Raw genomic sequence first — 21872 nt, forward strand, 5'->3', positions numbered from 1 at the left:
CTCTCTCTCTCTCTCCTACACTACAATTTGGATGGTCAATCTTGTTTACAAAGCTCTCTCTCTCTCTCTCTCTCTCTCTCTCTCTCTCTCTAGAACACTACAATTTGGATGGTCAATCTCTTTTACAATTCTCTCTCTCTCTCTCTCTCTCTCTCTCTCTCCTATTTGGATGGTCAATCTCTTTTACAATTCTCTCTCTCTCTCTCTCTCTCTCTCTCTCCTATTTGGTGGTCAATCTCTTTTACAATTCTCTCTCTCTTTCTCTCTCTCTCTCTCTCTCTCTCTCTCTCTCTCTCCTACACTACAATTTGGATGGTCAATCTTGTTTACAAAGCTCTCTCTCTCTCTCTCTCTCTCTCTCTCTCCTACACTACAATTTGAATGGTCAATCTTTTTACAATTCTCTCTCTCTCTCTCTCTCTCTCTCTCTCTCCTACACTACAATTTGAATGGTCAATCTTCTTTTACAATTCTCTCTCTCTCTCTCTCTCTCTCTCTCTCCTACACTACAATTTGAATGGTCAATCTTCTTTTACAATTCTCTCTCTCTCTCTCTCTCTCTCTCTCTCTATCACTACAATATGGATGGTCAATCTTTTTTACAATTCTTTCTTTCTCTCTCTCTCTCTCTCTCTCTCTCTCTCTCTTCATGAGTGTATGTAAGAAGAACATCTTAATGCGAGCATATTATCAACCAATCCACCTCACAAGGTCAATTATCCACCGCGTTGTAATAACAAACTAACCCTTATCGACACACATCTATTTTTTCCATTCCTCCCAAGGCACATTAAGTTTTCTCATTCCTCAGGCATCTAAATCTTCAATTTCTCATTATAACTAAATGTATCCGTTGCATACGGGTTCAAGGGACTGATATAACGTCGTTCTCAGTATAGGTGACTATTCCTCTCGTTATGGGAGAGCAAGCGAAAAGTTACCTCAGGTAATTTCGCCTTTGAGGGAGACACGGGTTGTAAACATTGGCCATGTTATTCGAGATAAGGCACCTCAGTTGCATCACCTTAATTCGCGTGTGTGTTATCCTGATAGCTGTGTTCCTCGGGTCTTTATTTGGCTTAGGAAGTCGTAAATTATTTCTATCTTGTTTTGTAGTTAGGAGCGTGATCAAATGTCATGTACCTTTGAATGGTATTTGACTGGGGACACTTATTATCATTTGGCTTAGGAGGTTGTAAATAATTTTTATCTTGTTATATACTTAGGAGCGTAATCAAATTTGAATTAGAAAATTTAAAAATATCAAATTTAAATTAGAAAATTTAAAAATGTTTAAGCTACAACCCTAGTTGGAAAAGCAGAATGCTATAAGCCCAGGGGCTCCAACAGGGAAAATAGCCCAGTGAGGAAAGGAAAAAATAAAAGATAAAATATCTAAGAACAGTGATGACATCAAAATAAATATTTCCTATATAAACTATAAAAAACTTCAACAAAACAAGAGGAAAGAAATAAGATAGAATAGTGTGCCCGAGTTTACCCTCAAGCAAGAGAACTCTAACCTTACACAGTGGAAGACCATGGTACAGAAGCTATGGCACGACCCAAGACTAGAGAGCAATGGTTTGATTTTGGAGTGTCCTCCTAGAAGGGCTGCTTACCATAGCTAAAGAGTCTCTTATACCCTTACCAAGAGGAAAATAGCCAACTGAACAATTATAGTGCAGTAGTTAACCCCTTTGAGTGAAGAAGAATTGTTTGGTAATCTCAGTGTTGTCAGGTGAATGAGGACAGAGGAGAATATGTAAAGAATACCTTTGATTGATTGATTGATTTGAAGTTCTCTGGCATCCTGACATCAAATGTCATTGACGAAGATGTCGTTTATTATAATTAAAGATTAAAAGAATATTCAATTAAAACCAGAAAAGCAAATATGTTATAAAAGTTAAATAGCATTAAGAAGACCTGCTTCTGATATAAATTTAAAAATGCCACTAGCATTGTACAACATATCATGTCCAAGGATCTTGGCAAGGATGATCGTGTACCTTTGAAAGGTGTTTGACTTGGGAATATATATATATATATATATATATATATATATATATATATATATATATATATATATATATATATATATAAATATAAATATACATATACATATGTGTGTATATACATATATATGTATATATATATACATATATAGAGAGCAACGTATTTCTATTGGTGAGATACACCATCCTCTGTATGGTAATTGAAATGGTAGCGAGCGTGTTTCTCTCTCTCTCTCTCTCTCTCTCTCTCTCTCTCTCTCTCTCTCTCTCTCTCTCTCTCTCTCTCTCTCTCTCTCTCTCTCTCTCACACACGTTTATTTTATTGCCTTTCATTTACAATTATCTGACAGTTTAATTTTTGTCCATATATTCATTTTACCATTCAATAGTTTCATTTATACTGTTATAAACTAAGAAACACTAGGTAAAGTTTAGATAACGAGAGAGAGAGAGAGAGAGAGAGAGAGAGAGAGAGGAGAGAGAGAGAGAGAGAGAGAGAGAGAGAGAGAGAGAGAGAAAGGGCACTGACATACCTCAAGAAGCATTCACGACAAATCCTTGCGTGTCTTCAACTGGCTCCCATCACTGTATCCTCGTATGAAAAATATTTCTAAAATGAAGGACGAGAAAGAATCCACCCAACGGTATGTGATTAGATACACTTCGTACGATAAGAGAGTTATTGTTCTCGTTTCACGGATTCGAAAAAAAAAAATAAAAATAAATAAAAGAAGACAAAGACAGAGTTCAAACTCGTGGAATGTTCTTCCTAATCGGGTGGTTGAATCGGCAGAACTTCAAAAGTTCAAACTTGCAACAAATGTTTTCATGTTGATATAAGTTTTTTTTTTTATAGTTTGTATATAAAATATGTTTTAATGTTGTTACTGTTCTTAGAATATTTAATTTTGATAGTTCATTAGTTATATAGTTTATTTATTTACTTATTTCCTTTCCTCACTGAGCTATTTTTCCCTATTGGAGCCCTTGGGCTTATAGCCTACTGGTTTTCCAACTAGAGTTGTAGCTTAGCTTGTAATAATAACAATAATAATAATAATAATAATAATAATAATAATAATAATAATAATAATAATAATAATAATAATAATAATAATAATAATAATAATAATGGGTTGAATGACTGATATTCTATCAAGAGGTCACTTTCGTTTTTTTCTCCCCATGTAACATTACCTTTTTTTTTTTTCTTTTTTTTTGGGGGGGGGGGTGTGGGGTTTGAAATCGAGTGTATGTTATGTAAACAAATAAATATAATTGCTTACTGGTTACAATAATTTCAGTTGAACAGGGGACCTTTATTTATTTATTTATTTATTTATTTATTTTATTTTATTTTTATTTTCTTTTTTTTTTGTATACCTGGAGGTGTTACGTAAACGAATGAATACCACTGCCTCGTGGTTACATTAGTGTTCAGTTGAACAATGCCTACTGTGTCTTGTTATTATGTTCACATGAAAAAGAAATATATTGAAAAAAAAAACTCATCTGAACAAGAAATAAAAAAAAAGTGTTGTTACAAAAAATTTCACCTGAACAAGAAGTATATTTTAAAAGAAAATTCACCTGAACCATAAATAAAAGTGTTGTTACAAAAATGTTCACCTGAACAAATGAGATAACCATGGTCACTTGAACAAATACACAATAAACTCTGAAGGTTAGACTTTGACCATACCTTTTGTTCGGCCAAAAGCGACGATGGTCACAGAGAAGATGAGTCGTTTATTGTGAAAAAAAAGTGGTTGGAAAAAAAGTTGCCTTTTTTATCTACTTCCTCTTATTACAGGTGATTTTACCTTCTGAAAAGGAAAGTGCTCTGGACAAACGTCATGGTACAGGAAGTTTAAATTCCATGTTTTTTTTTTTTTTTTTTTTTTTCAGTTCGTTGTTCCTTTAAAGATCTTTTCCTGAAATATAAACAGATTTCATTCTTTTACGTCACCCTTTCCTACTTTGTTTGCTTTCAGTGTGAGGGTAAGCTTACTGAAAAGCTTAATTGATTAGTAAGTCATAAGCTTATCACTTCATCCTTCTTTTTAGATTTCAGTGTGAGGGTAAGCTTACTGAAAAGCTTAATTGATAAGTAAGTCATAAGCTTATCACTTCATCCTTCTTTTTAGATTTCAGTGTGAGGGTAAGCTTAATGATAAGCTTAATTGATTAGTAAGTCATAAGCTTATCACCTCTTCCTTCTTTTTAGATTTCAGTTTGAGAGTAAGCTTAACGATAAGCTTAATTGATTAGTAAGTCATAAGCTTATCACTTCATCCTTCTTTTTAGATTTCAGTGTGAGGGTAAGCTTACTGAAAAGCTTAATTGATAAGTAAGTCATAAGCTTATCACTTCATCCTTCTTTTTAGATTTCAGTGTGAGGGTAAGCTTAATGATAAGCTTAATTGATTAGTAAGTCATAAGCTTATCACCTCTTCCTTCTTTTTAGATTTCAGTTTGAGAGTAAGCTTAACGATAAGCTTAATTGATTAGTAAGTCATAAGCTTATCACCTCTTCCTTCTTTTTAGATTTCAGTAAGAGGACAAGCTTAATTGATTAGTAAGCCTTTTTAGAATTCAGTAAGAGGGTAAACTTAATGATAAGCTTAATTGATTAGTAAGCCATAAGCTTATCACCTATTTCTTCTTTTTAGATTTCAGTAAGAGGGTAAGCTTAAAAGTAAACTTAATTGATTAGTAAGTCATAAGCTTGTCACCTCTTCCATCTTTTTAGATTTCAGTTTGAGAGTAAGCTTAACGATAAGCTTAATTGATTAGTAAGTCATAAGCTTATCACTTCATCCTTCTTTTTAGATTTCAGTAAAAGGGTAAGCTTAATTGATTAGTAAGTCATAAGCTTATCACCTCTTCCTTCTTTTTAGATTTCAGTGTGAGGGTAAGCTTAATAATAAGCTTAAATGATTTGTAAGTCGTAAGTTTATGATATCCTCTTGAGAAGTATGATACTTATGGCTTTTCTCATTTTTTGCAGATCGCCTGTGCCTTAGGGTACGTGAGCTGTGTCCCCAGACTGGCTTACGAGTATGACTGGTCGCATCGCATAAATACGGAAGATGAAGATGACACCTCAGCTGTAAATATAGAACCCCAGTATGATGCTGATAATTTGATACAGACACTGACAAGAGTGACAGAAATTGTTGAGAAGAATACGTCAGTACTGGAGCAGCCGGGCGGAGAGGCTAACTCTGGAAAATTTGAAGGCCAACAGGTAGAGGCCATCTTACCTGTTAATTCTACGGCAGTTGAGTTCAACCATACAGAGCGATATGCTACTGAGATTGAAGCAAGGTTATCTACATTGGTTGAAACCATCTCTGTTGAGAACCTTACCCAAACACCCTTTGTAAATTATTCACTTTCTTCGATTTCTGCTGACCAGCTGATTCAGATTCTGGACAGCGTCGCTACGCTTTCTAATGCGATGAACGAAAATAGTGATGAGGAGGGGAAATCAAAGCCCATTAAGGTTGTGGCCATCACTTACACTCCTTTTGAAGAATTAGTCCCTTTTGAAGAGACTGGGTCAGCTGTATCGGATGAAGGCGTAGCTCCTTCTGTAGATGCCAGAGCAGATATGTTGGATAAAGGCACTTTACTTGGTAATTCTGATGTCACTGAAGCCATTAGCAAACCACTGCCTCTGCGTCAGGTAGAAAGTGAACCTCTTAGTGAACAAAATGATCAGGTTAATTTCAAATCCTCAGTTGAGGAAGACGCTGAAAGAATGATCTCAGTTGATGAAGACAATAACAAAGAGGTGGCGACCAGAGAGACTGTAGGTCACGGAACAGACATGTCTAATGAGATACTTTTTGAAGGTAAAAGTGCAAAGCAATTAGAAGAAATTTCAGCTCCTAGTCAGGAAGCGAGACATGATGGAGGAGGTGTTTTAAGCGAAGAGACTAACTTGGAAATAACAACCGTGTCTAATAATGTATCAGATTTTGAGTTTCTTGAAAACTTCCCTGCTGGCAAGCCAGAGAAAACAGTAGAAGAAACGGAGATAGATGAGACATCTGCTGAGATATCAGAGAATATTGTTGACAATGGACAGGAAGAGAATGATATAACACGGAATACGTTATCTGTTCCAGGAGTTAGAATACTTGAAATAAGGACCCGAGATTTTAATCAGGCAAATAAGCAGAAAAATGCACCACAAGACATCAAAGTAAAAAGTGAACCTGTTGGATCAGAGGAACCACAAAGGAAGGGCAAAGTAAGAAATGTTTGTTTGTACTTTAATCTAGAATTAATTCATTTTCTTGAAAAAAATGTAATATGTATTCTATATCTTTCTTCTTAGTGATAATGTAATCTTTAATGAGGAATATGCATGCATTTCTAAATAGCTTACATTTTATGTTTAGTTATTGTGCAATATTTGGATTCCATGATAATCCATGGGTCATCCCTCTTGGAAATTATCCATACTACAAATTTTTCAGATACTAACCTGTCTGTAATATTATAAATGCTTTTGTATTAATAATTAAAACAAAAACTAAAAGATTATGCCCATGTTTTAAACCAGGAAACACATTCAATACACCATCATAAAAACCTTTACATATGCCTAAATTCCCTTTTCATGATGTAGGCTGTGAGTGGGAGCAGATTTGGAAGAAATCAAGGATTTAGTTACTCTGTTGTGGATAACAATTCAAGAAAGGTCTTCGGACATGAAGCTTCTTACCAGGAAAGAACGCAAGAGGGATCCTATTTTGTGCATTTCTCCGATGGTACGGTTCTACTTGTTACGTACATTGCTGATCATCTGGGGTACAGACCTAACCTTAGGTAAGTTTCACTGATGACGTTTTATTAAATACGTACTTTGAAAAGTAGGCCTGGGTAAGTAGTTCGTGTAAGTATATTTTGAATCTATTATAGTGATTGATAATTATTAATTTGATGGACTATGTAGTTCATTTATAAGTGAGCATTCATCCAAAAAGGGATGTGTTTGGAAAACAAATCTTGTTTGATTGTTAAGAGGTTTGAAATATATCATATAAAATCCTTACCCACAAGGGAACTTGATTTACTGAAAGAATGTTTTGCCATTAACAGGTATTTCCAAAGTATAGGAGAACTGAATCAGTTCATTGCCACTCATCCCAAAAAAGGTTACGAATATCCAGAGACAGGAGCAGTAAGACCGTTTAATAGACCTGTTGCAACAACAAGCAGGCCAATAGGAAGGCCTTTCACGGCAACAAGGAGACCTAGTACCAGGCCCTTCACGGTAAGGAGACCTAGTAGGAGGCCTTTCACAACAAGTAGACCGTTCAGGAGACCTGTACCGGTAACACATAGACCACTTAAAAGGCCTGGTACTATTTTCTCAATGACCACCCCAAGGCCAAGTAATTTGTTTGTGAATCCTGTAAGGCCAAATAACTTCTATGTGACGCCTGCAAGGCCGCATTATGGAGTAGTTACTCCAAGACCAGGTAATCTCTACGCAACTACGTGGCCAAGTCACTTCTTTCCCACCACTAATAAGTTTCCGTTTTGGCCGTGGTACCCGAATGGCGTTGGGCCGTCGTACCCCTTCCCACCTAAGTATGGCACTCCTTTTACCAAATTCCAAAGTTTTACAAATAGGCCATTCACAGTACTGCCTCTTTCAAGTAACACTTCTGTTGAACCTTGTGCTGTTTCTATACCAGAGCCTGCTGTTACAGAAGAAGCCACTACAACGGTGTATCCATTGACAGAAGAATCTGAAACTACTATCACACCTGATACCACGGACGGAACTGTGGAAATAAAAGGGACAGATAAACCTCCCAGCCTGACCAGTGATGGTTCAGATTTGCCTGTAACAGATGCACCAGTTAAAGAGCCTGTCACAGTTGTGGGACCACAGATGGATGACAGTGAAGGAAATCCCACTGAATCACCTAGTGATTTAGGAGCAAGGACTACTGTTAGTTCTGGGGAAGATGATGGCAGTGAATCTCAAACAACAGCTATCCCTGAGTCAGCAACTGAATCCTCTACACTTAGTAGTCCGGATGACAGTTCAGGGGAGAATGTTACAGGACAAGCTGATGCAGTGACAGAAATTGCTGATGAGGAAGGCTTAATTACTACTGCAAGCCCAGAACAGGAGTCTGATGTCACAACTTTAGACCCTTCAGAGAATAAAGATGAAACAGAGGCTGTCCAAGGAGCCAAAATGCTCTCTGCTCAAGTCACGAAGAAGAAGGAGGCTGATATTGTTCAGATATTACCCCCACCTTCAACCTCCCAAGCAGCACTCATGAAATCACTGATGCCAAAGAATTTAAAATTCCAAGAAGATGAAATCTCAAAAAACTCACTTGACAGCACTTTAATCACTGCAGTATATAACTCCACATTTCTAACACCTACCAACATCACTCCCATACTACCCTATGGAAATACAACTCCAGAATATATTACAATTACACTCTTCCCAAGACAAGATGAAGAGGCTGAGAAAACTCAAGAAGTTTTTCTCTTTCAGTACCAAAATGAAACCTCGCCTGAAATAGATCCCTTGTTAGACGACGATGATTCTGAAGAACTAATCCCTGATCAACATCTCACAAAAACAGAAGTAGTGGACGACGAATCCGAGTCTTCTCTCAAGGAGAGAAATTCTCAAAGCCAGAGACAGCCAAGGCGATACCTCGATAGTAGAGATTTGGTTCCTAAGCTTGTCGGAGAGGACCGTACATCCTCCGAATCGCCTAGTCCATCACCTCCGGTTTTAGATTACAGAAACGAGGACTCACAATCCTGGGCGGCTAGACTACCAAAGTTTACCCGGCAGAGTCGTCATTCTTCTTCTACCAGAATACCATCAAATCGTAATGCGAGGCTTTACAACTATTGGAGAGCAAGCAGGAGGGGTCTCTCCCTGCCCAAAGGGTCACTGAAGTTAGACCCCGTCAGGAGGAGAACTTTATTAGGGCATTTGAGACGACCGTAGGGTTTTACAGAAGGAAGTTCAGAGTAGATCTACATGCAGCTATGAATTCAATCACCAAAAAGTATGATCAGTCTTATGATTTCTCATAATGTTAGGTCCATCGTAGTATAATAATATGAATAAAAGCTCTTTGTGTATTGTGGGTTAAAAGTCTCCCAACAATTATTGTTTACAAATTTTTCATCTAAGATGGGATATTTGCCAAAATGGTTCGTCCCAGGCACACAAATTTGGTATCCTGTCGGGTGAAAAATGTCTGCTCTATATTGTGTTTGTTATATTTTAGACTATTTACATTTGCTATTACTGTTTGTGACAGTATTTTTTCTGTAATTCAAACAAACACGTTTTAAAACTGATAATCAAATGGAAAAAGACATTTGACCGCTACAAATGATTTTGTATGAAATTAAAGCCTCCAGGCTAGTACAGTTGCAACTTGTTCGCCCAGCATTTGCATCGCAGCAGATTAATCCCAGCCTGGGACCGTGTGTTTAAGCTGTTTACTGGGGAGGATACTTCTGCGGTTCAGCACCACAGTGGGGCTTGCCCGGCTGACGTTCTGGTGAGCATCTATGCTGAGGATACTGAAACCATACAGACATCTTTACTTTTAAATATTTTCAAATAGATATTTGGGTCATAGTGTACATAAGAGGCCAGACTATTATATGAATGAGAGTTTGGTGTGTGTGTGTGTGTGTGTGTGTGTACGTGAGTGTGAAAAATGTCTATAGTTTAAGATTTCATAAGTAAGAGGCTTAAGTAGAGAGAGAGAGAGAGAGAGAGAGAGAGAGAGAGAGAGAGAGAGAGAACAAGTGTCTGGCTATACATGAAAATATATAAATGTATAAATTTCTTTCCGGTCACGCTGAGCGGCATTGCCAGACGTATAACAATTCGGCCTCTCCCTGTCCCTCTAGTACGGGGAGAAGAAGTAGTCATACCCTGAAAAGAAGGGTTATTCTGAGAGGTACACTCGGAAACCACAACTGCCGTGTTGTAGTTAGGAAATTGGGAGGCATGGGAAGGGTTGAATCTATGTGTGTGCATAGATATTTAACTATATGTATATATATATATATATATATGTGTGTGTGTGTATATATATATATATATATATATTAAAATACACAATTTTCCGTGTATTTATGATAAATACAATAACCCACAATGTATGAAAAATGAAATTTATTTAGCTTTCGAAGGGACCATCTCCCTTCCTCTTCAGAAAACAAATGAAGAAGGGAGATGGTCCCTTCGAAAGATAAATACATATCATAATTCATACATTGTGGGTTATTTTATTATATATATATATATATATATATAATATATATATATATATATATATGTGTGTGTATACAGTATATATATATATATATATATATAAAGAGAGAGAGGAAGGTGCAAGATGTAATGTCATGCTTGTATATAACCTGTATTTACTCTTAGCGTAAACCATTAATGTAATCAAGGTGCATGTCTGTGTGTGTAAATGCATATGATTTTTTTCACATCACTTATGCAATAAGTATATGCTTGATTTTATACTTATTTACATATATTCATTCCATTTTTTAAAGTTAGAATATAAAATATTAGGTTAAAGAGAAAACCTGGAGGTTATAGACATCAATTTTTATGTGATTTTGAATAAAAGAGGAAAACTCATTGATATTTTATTTTACCTGTAGATATTTTTTTAATAAAATAGGGTGGTAAATTAGAATTTAAATTTCAAATAAAGCTATAAATGTATTCATAACTTGTCTAATATATATATATATATATATATGTATATTATATATATTTATATATTCACACACACACACACACACACACATATATATATATATATATATTTATATAAATACATATATATATATATATATATGTATATATATATATAGATTATATATATATATACATATACACACACATATATATATATATATATATATAAACCTCTTGAAATCCATTGTAGTATTTTTATGTTTAAGGTTGTTATTTCCATTCGGGGTTTCGTGTCATCAGTGCATCTCACGTGGTCCACTGTAGGCGTTATTTCAGGTTCTTTGCAGTGTTCCTTTGGGCTTAAGCTGTCAAGGAGGTTTGCTAACCTCCTTGACTTGTTTTCCTTCTACTTTACCTCCCTTTCCGTTTCCTTTATTCCATTTTGCTGTCCAACTTCTTTATATTTTACTTCTTATTGTAAATGTACAGTTTTTCCTAGTTGTATCTGATAGCTGAATAGTCTTACTGGCCCCAGCGCTTGGCCATATAGGCCGAATTCATGAATTTATTCCTTTAAAAAATCAATGGAAATTCACTAATTGGTAACTTCCCTTGACTTGTACTTCTACTTTACCTCCCTTTTCGTTTCCTATATTTCATCTTGCTGTCCAGCTTCTTTACATTTTACTTCTTATTGTAACTGTACAGTTATTCCTAGTTGCATATGATAGCTGAATAGTCATACTGGCCCCAGCGCTTGGCTTTATAGGCCGAATTCATGAATTTATTCCTTTGAAAAATCAAGAAGAATTCACTAATTGGCAACTTTCAATCGGAAGACTCATTTCCGTTTCCTTAATTCCATCTTGCTGTCCTGCTTCTTTATCTTTTACTTCTTATTGTAACTGTACAGTTTTTCCTAGTTGCGTCTGATAGCTGAATAGTCATACTGGCCCCAGCGCTTGGCTATATAGGCCGAATTCATTAATTTATTCCTTTGAAAAATCGAAAAGAATTCACTAATTGGTAACATCCCTTGACTTGTATTTCCTTATACTTTCCCTCCGTTTTCGTTTCCATTATTCTATCTTGCTGTCCAGCTTCTTTGTATTTTACTTCTTATTGTAACTGTACAGTTTTTCCTAGTTGCATCTGATAGCTGAATAGTCATACTGGCCCCAGCGCCTGGCCATATAGGCAGAATTCATAAATTAAATTCTTTGATAAATCACTAATTGGTAACTTTCAATCGGATGACTGAACTTTCGGATGTTCGGAAATGTAAACAAACTAATTAGTTTGGCCTTGACCGTGTTTCCGTGAAGTGCGTTGACCAGCGTTACGGTATAAATACAATTAATTTGATTATTCCTTCTCTATCATTCCGAATTTGATACTTTTCATGATATAGAGATATTAAATAAGGTTTAATACCGAAGATATTGTGGAAGGAAACCAGTGACAAGTGAGGAAATAGGCAGAATATTGTAGTCAAGTTTTGGAAGGAGGGAATCCTCGATTTAAGCTATGGTAAGTTCCATGGACTCGCCTAATATCCTACTAAAAATACACTCCCATTACTACTAGGTTTTAAAGATCAAAGATACAATCGTTAAGAAATTATCTATTATGTTTGTAATGCCATTTTGAAGAAAGTTTTAAAATGACGAGTTGTAGAGGACATCGGAGCAAAGTGACATAAATTAGGCTGTTTAAATCACTCCTAAGTTATTTGGAAAGCGTATTCGATAACCAAGACTGGTATTCTACATTAGGAATCAGCATCGTACCATGAATAAAAATGTATATAGATGTTGAATGCATCGTACCATGAATAAGAATGTAACTATAGATGTTGAATGCATCGTACCATGAATAAATATTTAACTATAGATGTTGAATGCATCGTACCATGAATAAAAATGTAAGTGTATAGATGTTGAATGCATCGTACCATGAATAAGAATGTAACTGTATAGATGTTGAATGCATCGTACCATGAATAAGAATGTAACTGTATAGATGTTGAATGCATCGTACCATGAATAAAAATGTAACTGTATAGATGTTGAATGCATCGTACCATGAATAAATATTTAACTATAGATGTTGAATGCATCGTACCATGAATAAAACTGTAACTATAGATGTTGAATGCATCCTACTATGAATAAAAATGTATCTATAGATGTTGAATGCATCGTACCATGAATAAAAATGTAACTATAGATGTTGAATGCATCGTACCATGAATAAAAATGTAACTATAGATGGTGAATGCGTAGGTGAAGTGGTGAGACTACGTTACCATGGTAACGGCGACGCTGGTTATACTTGGGTAAATACAAAATAACCTAATTTGCTTATTTGTTGTTTGTTTTTTCTCATTTCAACTCATATCTTTCCTGATGAAACATGATCCTCACTTAACTTGGTAAAAATAGATTATTTTTTGTCATATGGACATTAGATAAAGAATGATTTACTAGTTTTTTTAGGCCTAGATTTAACGAAAGTCCAAGCAAATTAGACTGCATCTTAGGCCAGCCTTTATTTGAAATCAACTATTTGGATTAGGCCTAGTTTTAACAGAAATCAAGTAAATTAAACTCAACACTGTTTTTGTTTGAGATTAACCAATTGCAATTCTAAAACTCTTTTCGCTGACCATTTGCTATGAAAACTATTAAGAACTAGTGAACAATTTCATAATAGGCCTATGTCCCCTTTTAAAAATATCCTTCAGAAGTTCAGTTTAGGTGGAAATTGTTTATTTTTTACTGACACTTTTATGATTTTTACCACAAATTCTTATAGTTTTGTTCATTTTTATTTGTTGTTTAAGTTTATTTGGATAAACACTATATATATATATATATATATATATATATATATATATATATATATATATATATATATATATTTTTATATATATATATATATATATACATATATATGGATATATATATGTATGTATATATGTATACATATATATGTATATATATATATATATATATATATATATATATATATATATATATATATATATATATATATATGTATATATATATATATGTATATATATATATATATATATATATATATGTGTGTGTGTGTGTATTATATAATTATGTATATATGTACTGTATATCTATAAATATTTATTTGTATACATACTGTATAGATAGGCTCTATATGCTAGCAACCTAACCTAGTCCATTTACCTCCAGACAGTAAGCAAGGGTGTGTAGGTCTGATTAGGTTAGTTCCATAAGCCAATACTGTACTATACTGGCGAAGAACTGTCATTTCAACTTATTTTATTAAGATTAATTCATTGAGTATCTGCAGAGTTATCATATAAGCAGCTCTGTTTATTTATGTTAATCACATTCTTAATAGAACAAGCGTTGAAGTTACATGGAAAACAAAGCATGTTTATGACAACTGTGTAAATGTTGGAGACATATACAGTAATATTGTTATTATTATTACTAGCTAAGCTACAACCCTAGTTTGAAAAGCAGGATGCTATAAGCCCAAGGGCTCCAACAAGGAAAAATAGCCCAGTGAGGAAGTGTAAATAGGGAAATAAACTACAAGAGAAATAACAAACAACTGAAATAAAATATTTAAAGAACAGTAACAACATTAAAGTAGATATTTTTTTATGTAAACTATAAACACTTAAGAAAAACAATAGGAAGAGAAATAAGATAGAGTAGTGTGCCAGAGTGTATCTTCAATCAAGAGAACTCTACCCCAAGACAGTGGAAGACCATGGTACAGAGGCTATAACAAGAACTAAATGAAGTAAACCAAACTGGCAGAAAAGGTTGTTGGATGATACATAAAGATTTGAGAATTTCACTGTTATGACATGAATTTAGTATCAAAGTAATCTGTACCTCTTTCAACTATTGTTGAAATTCTTTTGTTTAAGGCCTTTCTTTTACATGAAATGCTATTAAATTATCTCATACAACAACTGTAAGTGACTGAATTAACAAGATGATATGATAGGAAAAGACCTTTACACAGCCAGTTATTTTGGAAATGTATAAAATGTGAAGGTAATATATTGTTTATTTTGAAGTTTTTTTTGGAAGCATAATCTGCCTGGGGTTAAAGTTATCAACTGAACTGAAACATATACTGTACTGTATAATGAAGTGAAACTAAGCTACAACCCTAGTTGAAAAAGCAGGATGCTCTAAGCATGAAGGGCTCCAACAAGGAAAATAAGCTCATTGATGATAGGAAATAATGAAATAGATGAACTATATGAGAAGAAATGAACAATTAAGATAAGATATTTTAAGAACAGTAATAATATTAAAAATCTTTCATATACAGTATATTGTAAACTATAAAAAAGACATGTCAGCCTGTTCAACATAAAAGATTTGCTGCAAGTTTGAACTTTTGAAGTTCTACTGATTTAACTACATGATTAGGATGATCATTCAACCCTTCCCATCCATTCCCCCCTTTCCTAATTACAGCCCCTTGGTTTGGCAATTTGTTGGAGAGTGTAGTTTCTAAGTGTACTTCTCAGGGTACCTCCTCTAACTAGGGTATGACTACTCCCTCCTCCATCCTCCCAACAAGGTTGATGGGGGTTTAGTATCTTACCAAACACATTTCTCTTGATGTGCCTAGTTTGATACTTCCAACATCATGTTCCTTAACAGGGAGATAGGTTTGTTGTGACCTAGTACTTAACAATACTGTAACAGTTTTTCCATTCATGATTAACCATTAGAAGGTTTTTGGAATAATCTTACTCACTCCTGCACAGTTCTAGAAAGAACGATACTTCCATGATAGAAAAAGAACTGACCAGTTTGGTTCATAGAGACTGACTCCTTTGTTATATTTCTTCAAGTTCTAGGTGTCAATGTATGTTTGCATGGTCTTGACATTGTTAGGCCACAATTTTGAATTAAACCAACCAAGGGTAGTGTAGTTTACTTGTTCCTATCGACACATTGGCCTTTTTTGCAACCCCTTGAAAGAATTAGTGCAGATACAAGAAGGATTAATTTACTATACAGTATGAATACTCGTATATTAAGTAAACTACAGGTATTAACAAATGACATTTTCTATTTTATACTCTATGATTAGAATGAATTAATAAAGGCCTACTGGTATACATATATAGAAATATTTTAATTTTTTTTATGGCATAAATTGTAACTTCAGAAAAGATCCTTGTATTTAGTGGTGATGCAATTGTGTAGATGGAGTTATGAAAATTTATTTTTGCCCTTTATAAGATAACTCCTGTATTCAAAAGGATTTCCTTCTACTGTACATTTGATTGAGACAAAAGGCAAAAAATATATTACATACAAATTCAGTGACAAAAATAACAAAAACAACATTCAAAAGGAAGGAAAAGCTATACTTACTCTACTGAAATATTGTCTAAATACAGCACTCAACCCTTTCCTACAAGATTTTCATAGAATGTAATGGTATAGGAGGAAAAGGTTTCTTATATTATAATACAGTTCAATTTTAAAAATGGATATTAATATGCAGCATTCATTAGAGACAGGAGAAATTTAACTGCTGTAATGAACAGTACTGTACCGCATATATGCATGTAATTACAGGAATAAATAAATAAGGAAATGTTATCAAAAGTTGTTCTGAAAAACCCTTTAAGATATCTTTACATTGATAAACATAAATGGCTGCAGCTTGAAAAGTTTTGATGTGGTATGCCATAGGGGAGATAGTCAATCAATTCCTCTTTCAGCTGTGTGTGACACAGGAAAAGACTTAGCCCTTTGGCCCACGCTTTTTCTACAGCCGCACCTGCAGAAATGCCTCCAATTCATGAAGATGCTTATATTTAACAGATGGAAACTATGCAGCATCTATTGTAAAAGAGATTTTTTGCTAGATGTTGTGTGACATATCAGATGCTGTCTGGCATCTTGTAATCCTGGTATATGAAGTAAAGTACACCACCTTCTGTTGTTGGTTTTAAGAAAAAAGTTTCGGGCCAATGTTCAATAGATGTCAAACATCTTAGTTAACCTCCATCGAGATGAGTTCCTCTTTGTGTTTGAGGTAGATTGTTATTGGAAAGTCTTTAACAAAGTACTGTACTCAGATTAAAGGGTTTAACCCCCCTCCTTATTGGATGCCTTTATGTTCCTGAAAATCTTTGAACGGTCTTGCCTAGTTCACAAACTCAGACCTCCAAAATGGGATTTGTTTTTCATCAATATTATATTCAGCCAAGCCCCATTTAAGCCTTGACTTAGACTAGGAAAAGAGGTTCATCCTTCATGACTGTTTTCATGCTTCCATTAGTATTAGCAGACCGCATCGTATCTAATTTGTCACAGAGTTTATGGCAACAACTAGAGGCTGTCAATCATTGATGAGTGATTTGAGCCCTTTTCATTGCTGTCCCTTAGAGATTTGGTTGGTGGTAATTCCAATAAGAGAAAGAAATATCAAAAATACCATCTTATTCTTGCTTCATAAGCAATTAAACTGGCATAAGAGGCACCAGCCTATGGTACTGTTCTTGTTTTTGCTGTGGTTTAAAACTCACCAAGTCAGAGGAATAGGGCTTTTGCTGGCCTTCTGTAAGAACTTCTTGGAAGGACAGGTATCTGGCATTGCCAAACCACATTAATTCCCTTTATACTGTAGGGAGGTTGCCCACAAATCATAAAATGCATTTTCCTTAGGACCTATCATGGTAGCCCAACATGTTGTTTAACAGCCTGAGGTCCTTTTTGATGGAGTAGTATCTCATCTAAGTTTATGTTAGTGAATGGTTAATTAACAGGTGTGACGGGCCTTTCTCTCAGAGTCTCTGTCCAACTCCAATCCAAAGACTGTTTATTTACTGGACAGACTAGTTGAAAGTGAGTTACTCAACAGGTTGTCTTTTTCCAAGCTGTTTATATTATAAAGAAATGCAACTTCCCCAATCCTTCAATGAAAGAGTAGAGAGACTCCAGATAATAGAGGATATGTTTGGGAATTTGTTGATTTGTAACATTTGCTACCTTTCAAGCCAATTTTTTCACAAGAAATCTTCAATTTCAATGGAAATTGCTTGGTTTTCCCTAATGCATGAAGCTCTTGCACTATTGTAATTGCATTGCTGTCTAACATTACATCACATACGGTATGTTACGTCAGACAGTGCATTACACAAGTCATACTCCTCATACTTACGCACATTACCGCAAAGATAAAATTTCTGGGTAGGAATGAACGACCCTGTCTATTTACTGCAATACTGTACCTCCCACTTGAGGAGTGATTCTCCACATGAAAGACATATGGTTTGTATCTATGCAGGAATAAATTGCAAATCTAATACAATTGTTTTTCTTAGAATACAAACACATAATGTTTTATGAATTATTTCAACTAAAAAAAATGCAACTTTCTTCTTCCCAGTACCAAAGGAAGAACTTATTGCCTGTACCCATGAGAAAGTTCAGGTACAGTATTCATCATGCTTCCATCAGAATACCACTCCCAAACTTTGTTTCAATCTCCAATTGTTCCAGCCTTGGTGGAAAGATAGCCACATAAAAGGCCACTGTACTGTATTATATAAAAAATGTAAATCACTTGCTTCTCTAATCTTGGGTAATGCCATAGCCTCCGTACCGTGGTCTTCCACTGTCTTGGGTTAGAGTTCTTTTGTTTGAGGGTACACTCAGGCACACTATTTTATCGGTTTCCTTATTTCTGTTCCTCACTGGGCTATTTTCCCTATTGGAATCCTTAAGGTTTTGGCCTTCTGCTGTTCAAAATAGGGTTGTAGCTAAGCATGTAATAATAATGTTTATAAATTTTATATTTTAAAGAGTCAATTCCATCAGACTTTAATGTAGAACTACAACTTAACAAATATTTATTTATTTGTATACCAAATTTAGGGTTATTGAATATTGTACATTTAAAAAATGAATGTACTCTAATTATTTTGCAAAATAGCCTACTGTATATTGAATGGAAAAAATTATACAGTACAGTAGTTTTAAAATTGCATAGTGCACATCTTTCTACTCTTTAAAGAACAGTAACTTCTTGTACATTTTGTAAATGCTATTTGAGATGAGAAAATTGTGCCTTATAAACTTGTACTGTATGTTTATAGAATGTATTTGAACACAGTAAAGGACTCAAATAATGTTTTTCAATATTAAACTTACCCGATAATCATGTAGCTGTCAACTCCGTTGCCCGACAGAATTCTACGGGAGGGATACGCCAGCTATCACTATACTAGAAGGGGGTGTACTCACCAGCGCCACCTGTGGCCAGGTACTACAGTACTTCTTGTTGACACCTCCTCAATTTTTCCTCTGTCGTGCTTCCGGCAAGACGTTCTGGGATACGCTTATGATCTTGGAGTATTTTCACGGCTTTTGGTGAAGTATTTCTCTCAGATTTCGGCTGTCGCTTTACTGGAAAACTTCTATATTAGCTTAGATAGCTATTATTTAGTTCTGATTAATGGTTAACGATCTTTTTGCTTGATTTGGAATCCCCACTTGGCTAACTCTTTGATTCAAGATGTCTGACATTTCACAAGCCCCACCCCATAGACGATGTAGGTCTTGTAATAGGCGTATTCCGAAGGCCTCGGTAGATCCTCACACCGCTTGTTCTGACTGTAGGGAAAGACCCTGTCAGTTGGAAGATCGATGTGAGGAATGCGCCGGACTTTCGGAACTTGAATTTGTCCGATTTCTTAAATATTCAACCAAGTTAGAGAGAGAGAGAGTTAGGAGGAGTTCTTCTCGCTCTTCACTTTTTTCCTCACCTCATGATCCCCTACCTTTTCCTCCCCCTGTAGTGGCTACCCCCGAACCTACTATTTGCCCTCAACCTGATATGTCTGTTGTTTTGCGTGCCATTCAGGCTTTAGGTGACAAAGTGGAATCGGTGGTTAGTGATCATAAGTCTCTTATGGCCGAAGTCAAGGAACTTAAGGTCAAGAGTGCAGTGGGTGGTAATAGTGCCAGTGCTGTGACAAGTGCTAGTGTCAGTGCAGTGACAAGTGCTAGTGTCAGTGTCAGTGTGGTGCGTGAGGGTACTTCTGTGCGTGCCAGTCGTCCTCCCAGTCCGGGACCTCTTGCAAGCTCCCAAGCCCAGGGGAGAAGCAATGTCGAAGGGCAAAAGGGTTCGGCAGGCCTTGATCGGCGCACAGAAGTATCCTCGGTGGTTGCGGGCGTGTCTTCCAGAGACCGTCACTCCCACCCGCAGACGATTGAGCCCGTCTTTTACTCGTCTGCTGAAGAATTGTCAGGGAGAAAACGTTGGACTCAGGTCTCAAGACCTCTCAAACGCAAAGTCCAGACCTCAAGAGCTCTACAACCTGGCTGCAGTCATTGGATCAGCTCTGACTCGCCGCAGTCATCAGTTGACTGCACACCTCCTAAGAGGAGTAAGGTGCTGCCGCAACAGATCTCTTCTGTTAAGGCTTTGCCTCAGCAGACCTTAGTGTCTGCCGACCCCAAGTTGACTCTACTGCAGTCCATGCAGTCACAACTTGCGGTCTTAATGCGTGAGTGTCAGGCTGAGAAGGTTACACCTCCTCCTGCGATCGCTCCGCCTAACCGCAGTCCTGTCTGCCAGGCGTACGATGTTGAGGCTCCTCAGGATACCTTACCACGTACTGAGTTGCCAGTTTCCAGCGGTGTGCAGCTACCTCCGCCTTCCTTTAGGCAACCTCAGCAATGGGAACAGGAAGCTTATACCTTACTTCCTCCGCTTCCACTTGCGGTTCCACCAGTGAGGCAACACTCTCTTGAGGTACAACAACCTCTCCCATCCATGAGGCAGACACCTCAGCTCTCGCTGCAGCGACCTCAACCCTCCTCAAGGCGAGAGCCTCAACACCTTAGCCTTGCGCCTCAGGAACCTCAACTCGCGAGACAAGAACTGCGTTCTGCGCAGCCACTACCTCAACTCTCGCAGCTCACACCTCAGGAACCTCAACTCGTTCCTCAGGAACCTGCTACTGCGCATCCGCTAACCTTACAACAAGCGCAACTCTTGAGTCAAGACACTCATGCCAGGAGTCAGCCTCCTCAACCCATGCGCCTACCTTCTGCTACTCCTTTTGACCAGCCTTTGCAGCCTGAACCTCAGGTTTTGCCTCAGCAACAGAGACTTGAGGATGAAACCACAAGCGTTTTTGCTCCCGCTCGTGCAGATTCTGCTGTTCAGCATACCTTACCTCTCACTTCGCTACACTCTGGTGATGAGGTTTCTGATGATGAGGCTGCACACCTGGATCCCTCATCAGACGTGGAAGAATCCAAGTCTTCTCCTCCTCCTATTGACTTTCGTAAGGTCCTGGCTCTTTTCAGAGAGGTATACCCAGACCATTTTGTCTCTGCTGCCCCCCGCTCTCCGCCATCTGAGTTTTCGCTGGGCATGCAGCCAGCCAAGTCAACTTATACTAAGCTCGTCTTTGCAAGGTCCTCTAAGAGAGCTCTAAGAATTTTAGGGGAGTGGTTGCAGTCTAAGCAGCAACTAGGAAAGACTTCCTTTATGTTCCCACCGACTAAGCTCACTTCTAAAGCGGGCGTTTGGTATGCCACAGGAGAGGAACCAGGCTTGGGAGTACCTGCCTCTGCCCAGGCTGACTTCTCAAGTTTGGTAGACTCTCCTCGTAGAACAGCAATGAGGCGCTCTAAGGTTTGCTGGACCTTCTCCGATCTAGATCACTTCCTAAAGGGTGTATTTCGAGCCTTTGAGATGTTCAATTTCCTAGACTGGTGCCTGGGGGCCCTTAGCAAGAAGACCTCCCCTGCGGACAAGGACTCAGCCATGCTCTTAATGTCCTGCATGGATAAAGCTATAAGGGATGGATCTGGCGAGCTTGCTTCAATGTTTGTGTCAGGAGTGCTTAAGAAAAGGGAGCAGCTTTGTACCTTCCTTTCTTCCAGCATCACACCTTGTCAAAGGTCTCAACTCCTTTTCGCTCCGCTCTCTAAGTTCTTGTTTCCCGAAGAGCTTGTTAAGAACTTGTCTGCGGCCCTGATTCAAAAGGACACCCATGATCTTGTGGCCTCTTCAGCTCGTAAGACTAAGGTTGCTCC

General features: G+C 36.7%; 1 protein-coding gene across 1 annotated transcript in view; it reads left to right on the plus strand.

The window, feature by feature from the left end:
- The window catches only part of LOC137617692 (mucin-17-like), a 21503-nt gene extending 12370 nt beyond the window's left edge, over positions 1-9133 (plus strand). The window contains exons 2-4 of the mRNA XM_068347691.1: positions 5029-6279; positions 6661-6860; positions 7134-9133. Coding sequence (XP_068203792.1) covers positions 5029-6279; positions 6661-6860; positions 7134-9027 — 3345 coding nt within the window. The 3' untranslated portion in view covers positions 9028-9133. The remainder of the gene's footprint in view (positions 1-5028; positions 6280-6660; positions 6861-7133) is intronic.
- The last annotated feature ends 12739 nt before the right edge of the window (positions 9134-21872 follow it).

This window comes from Palaemon carinicauda, chromosome 23 (assembly GCF_036898095.1).
Source record: "Palaemon carinicauda isolate YSFRI2023 chromosome 23, ASM3689809v2, whole genome shotgun sequence".
Taxonomy (NCBI): Eukaryota; Metazoa; Arthropoda; class Malacostraca; order Decapoda; family Palaemonidae; genus Palaemon; species Palaemon carinicauda.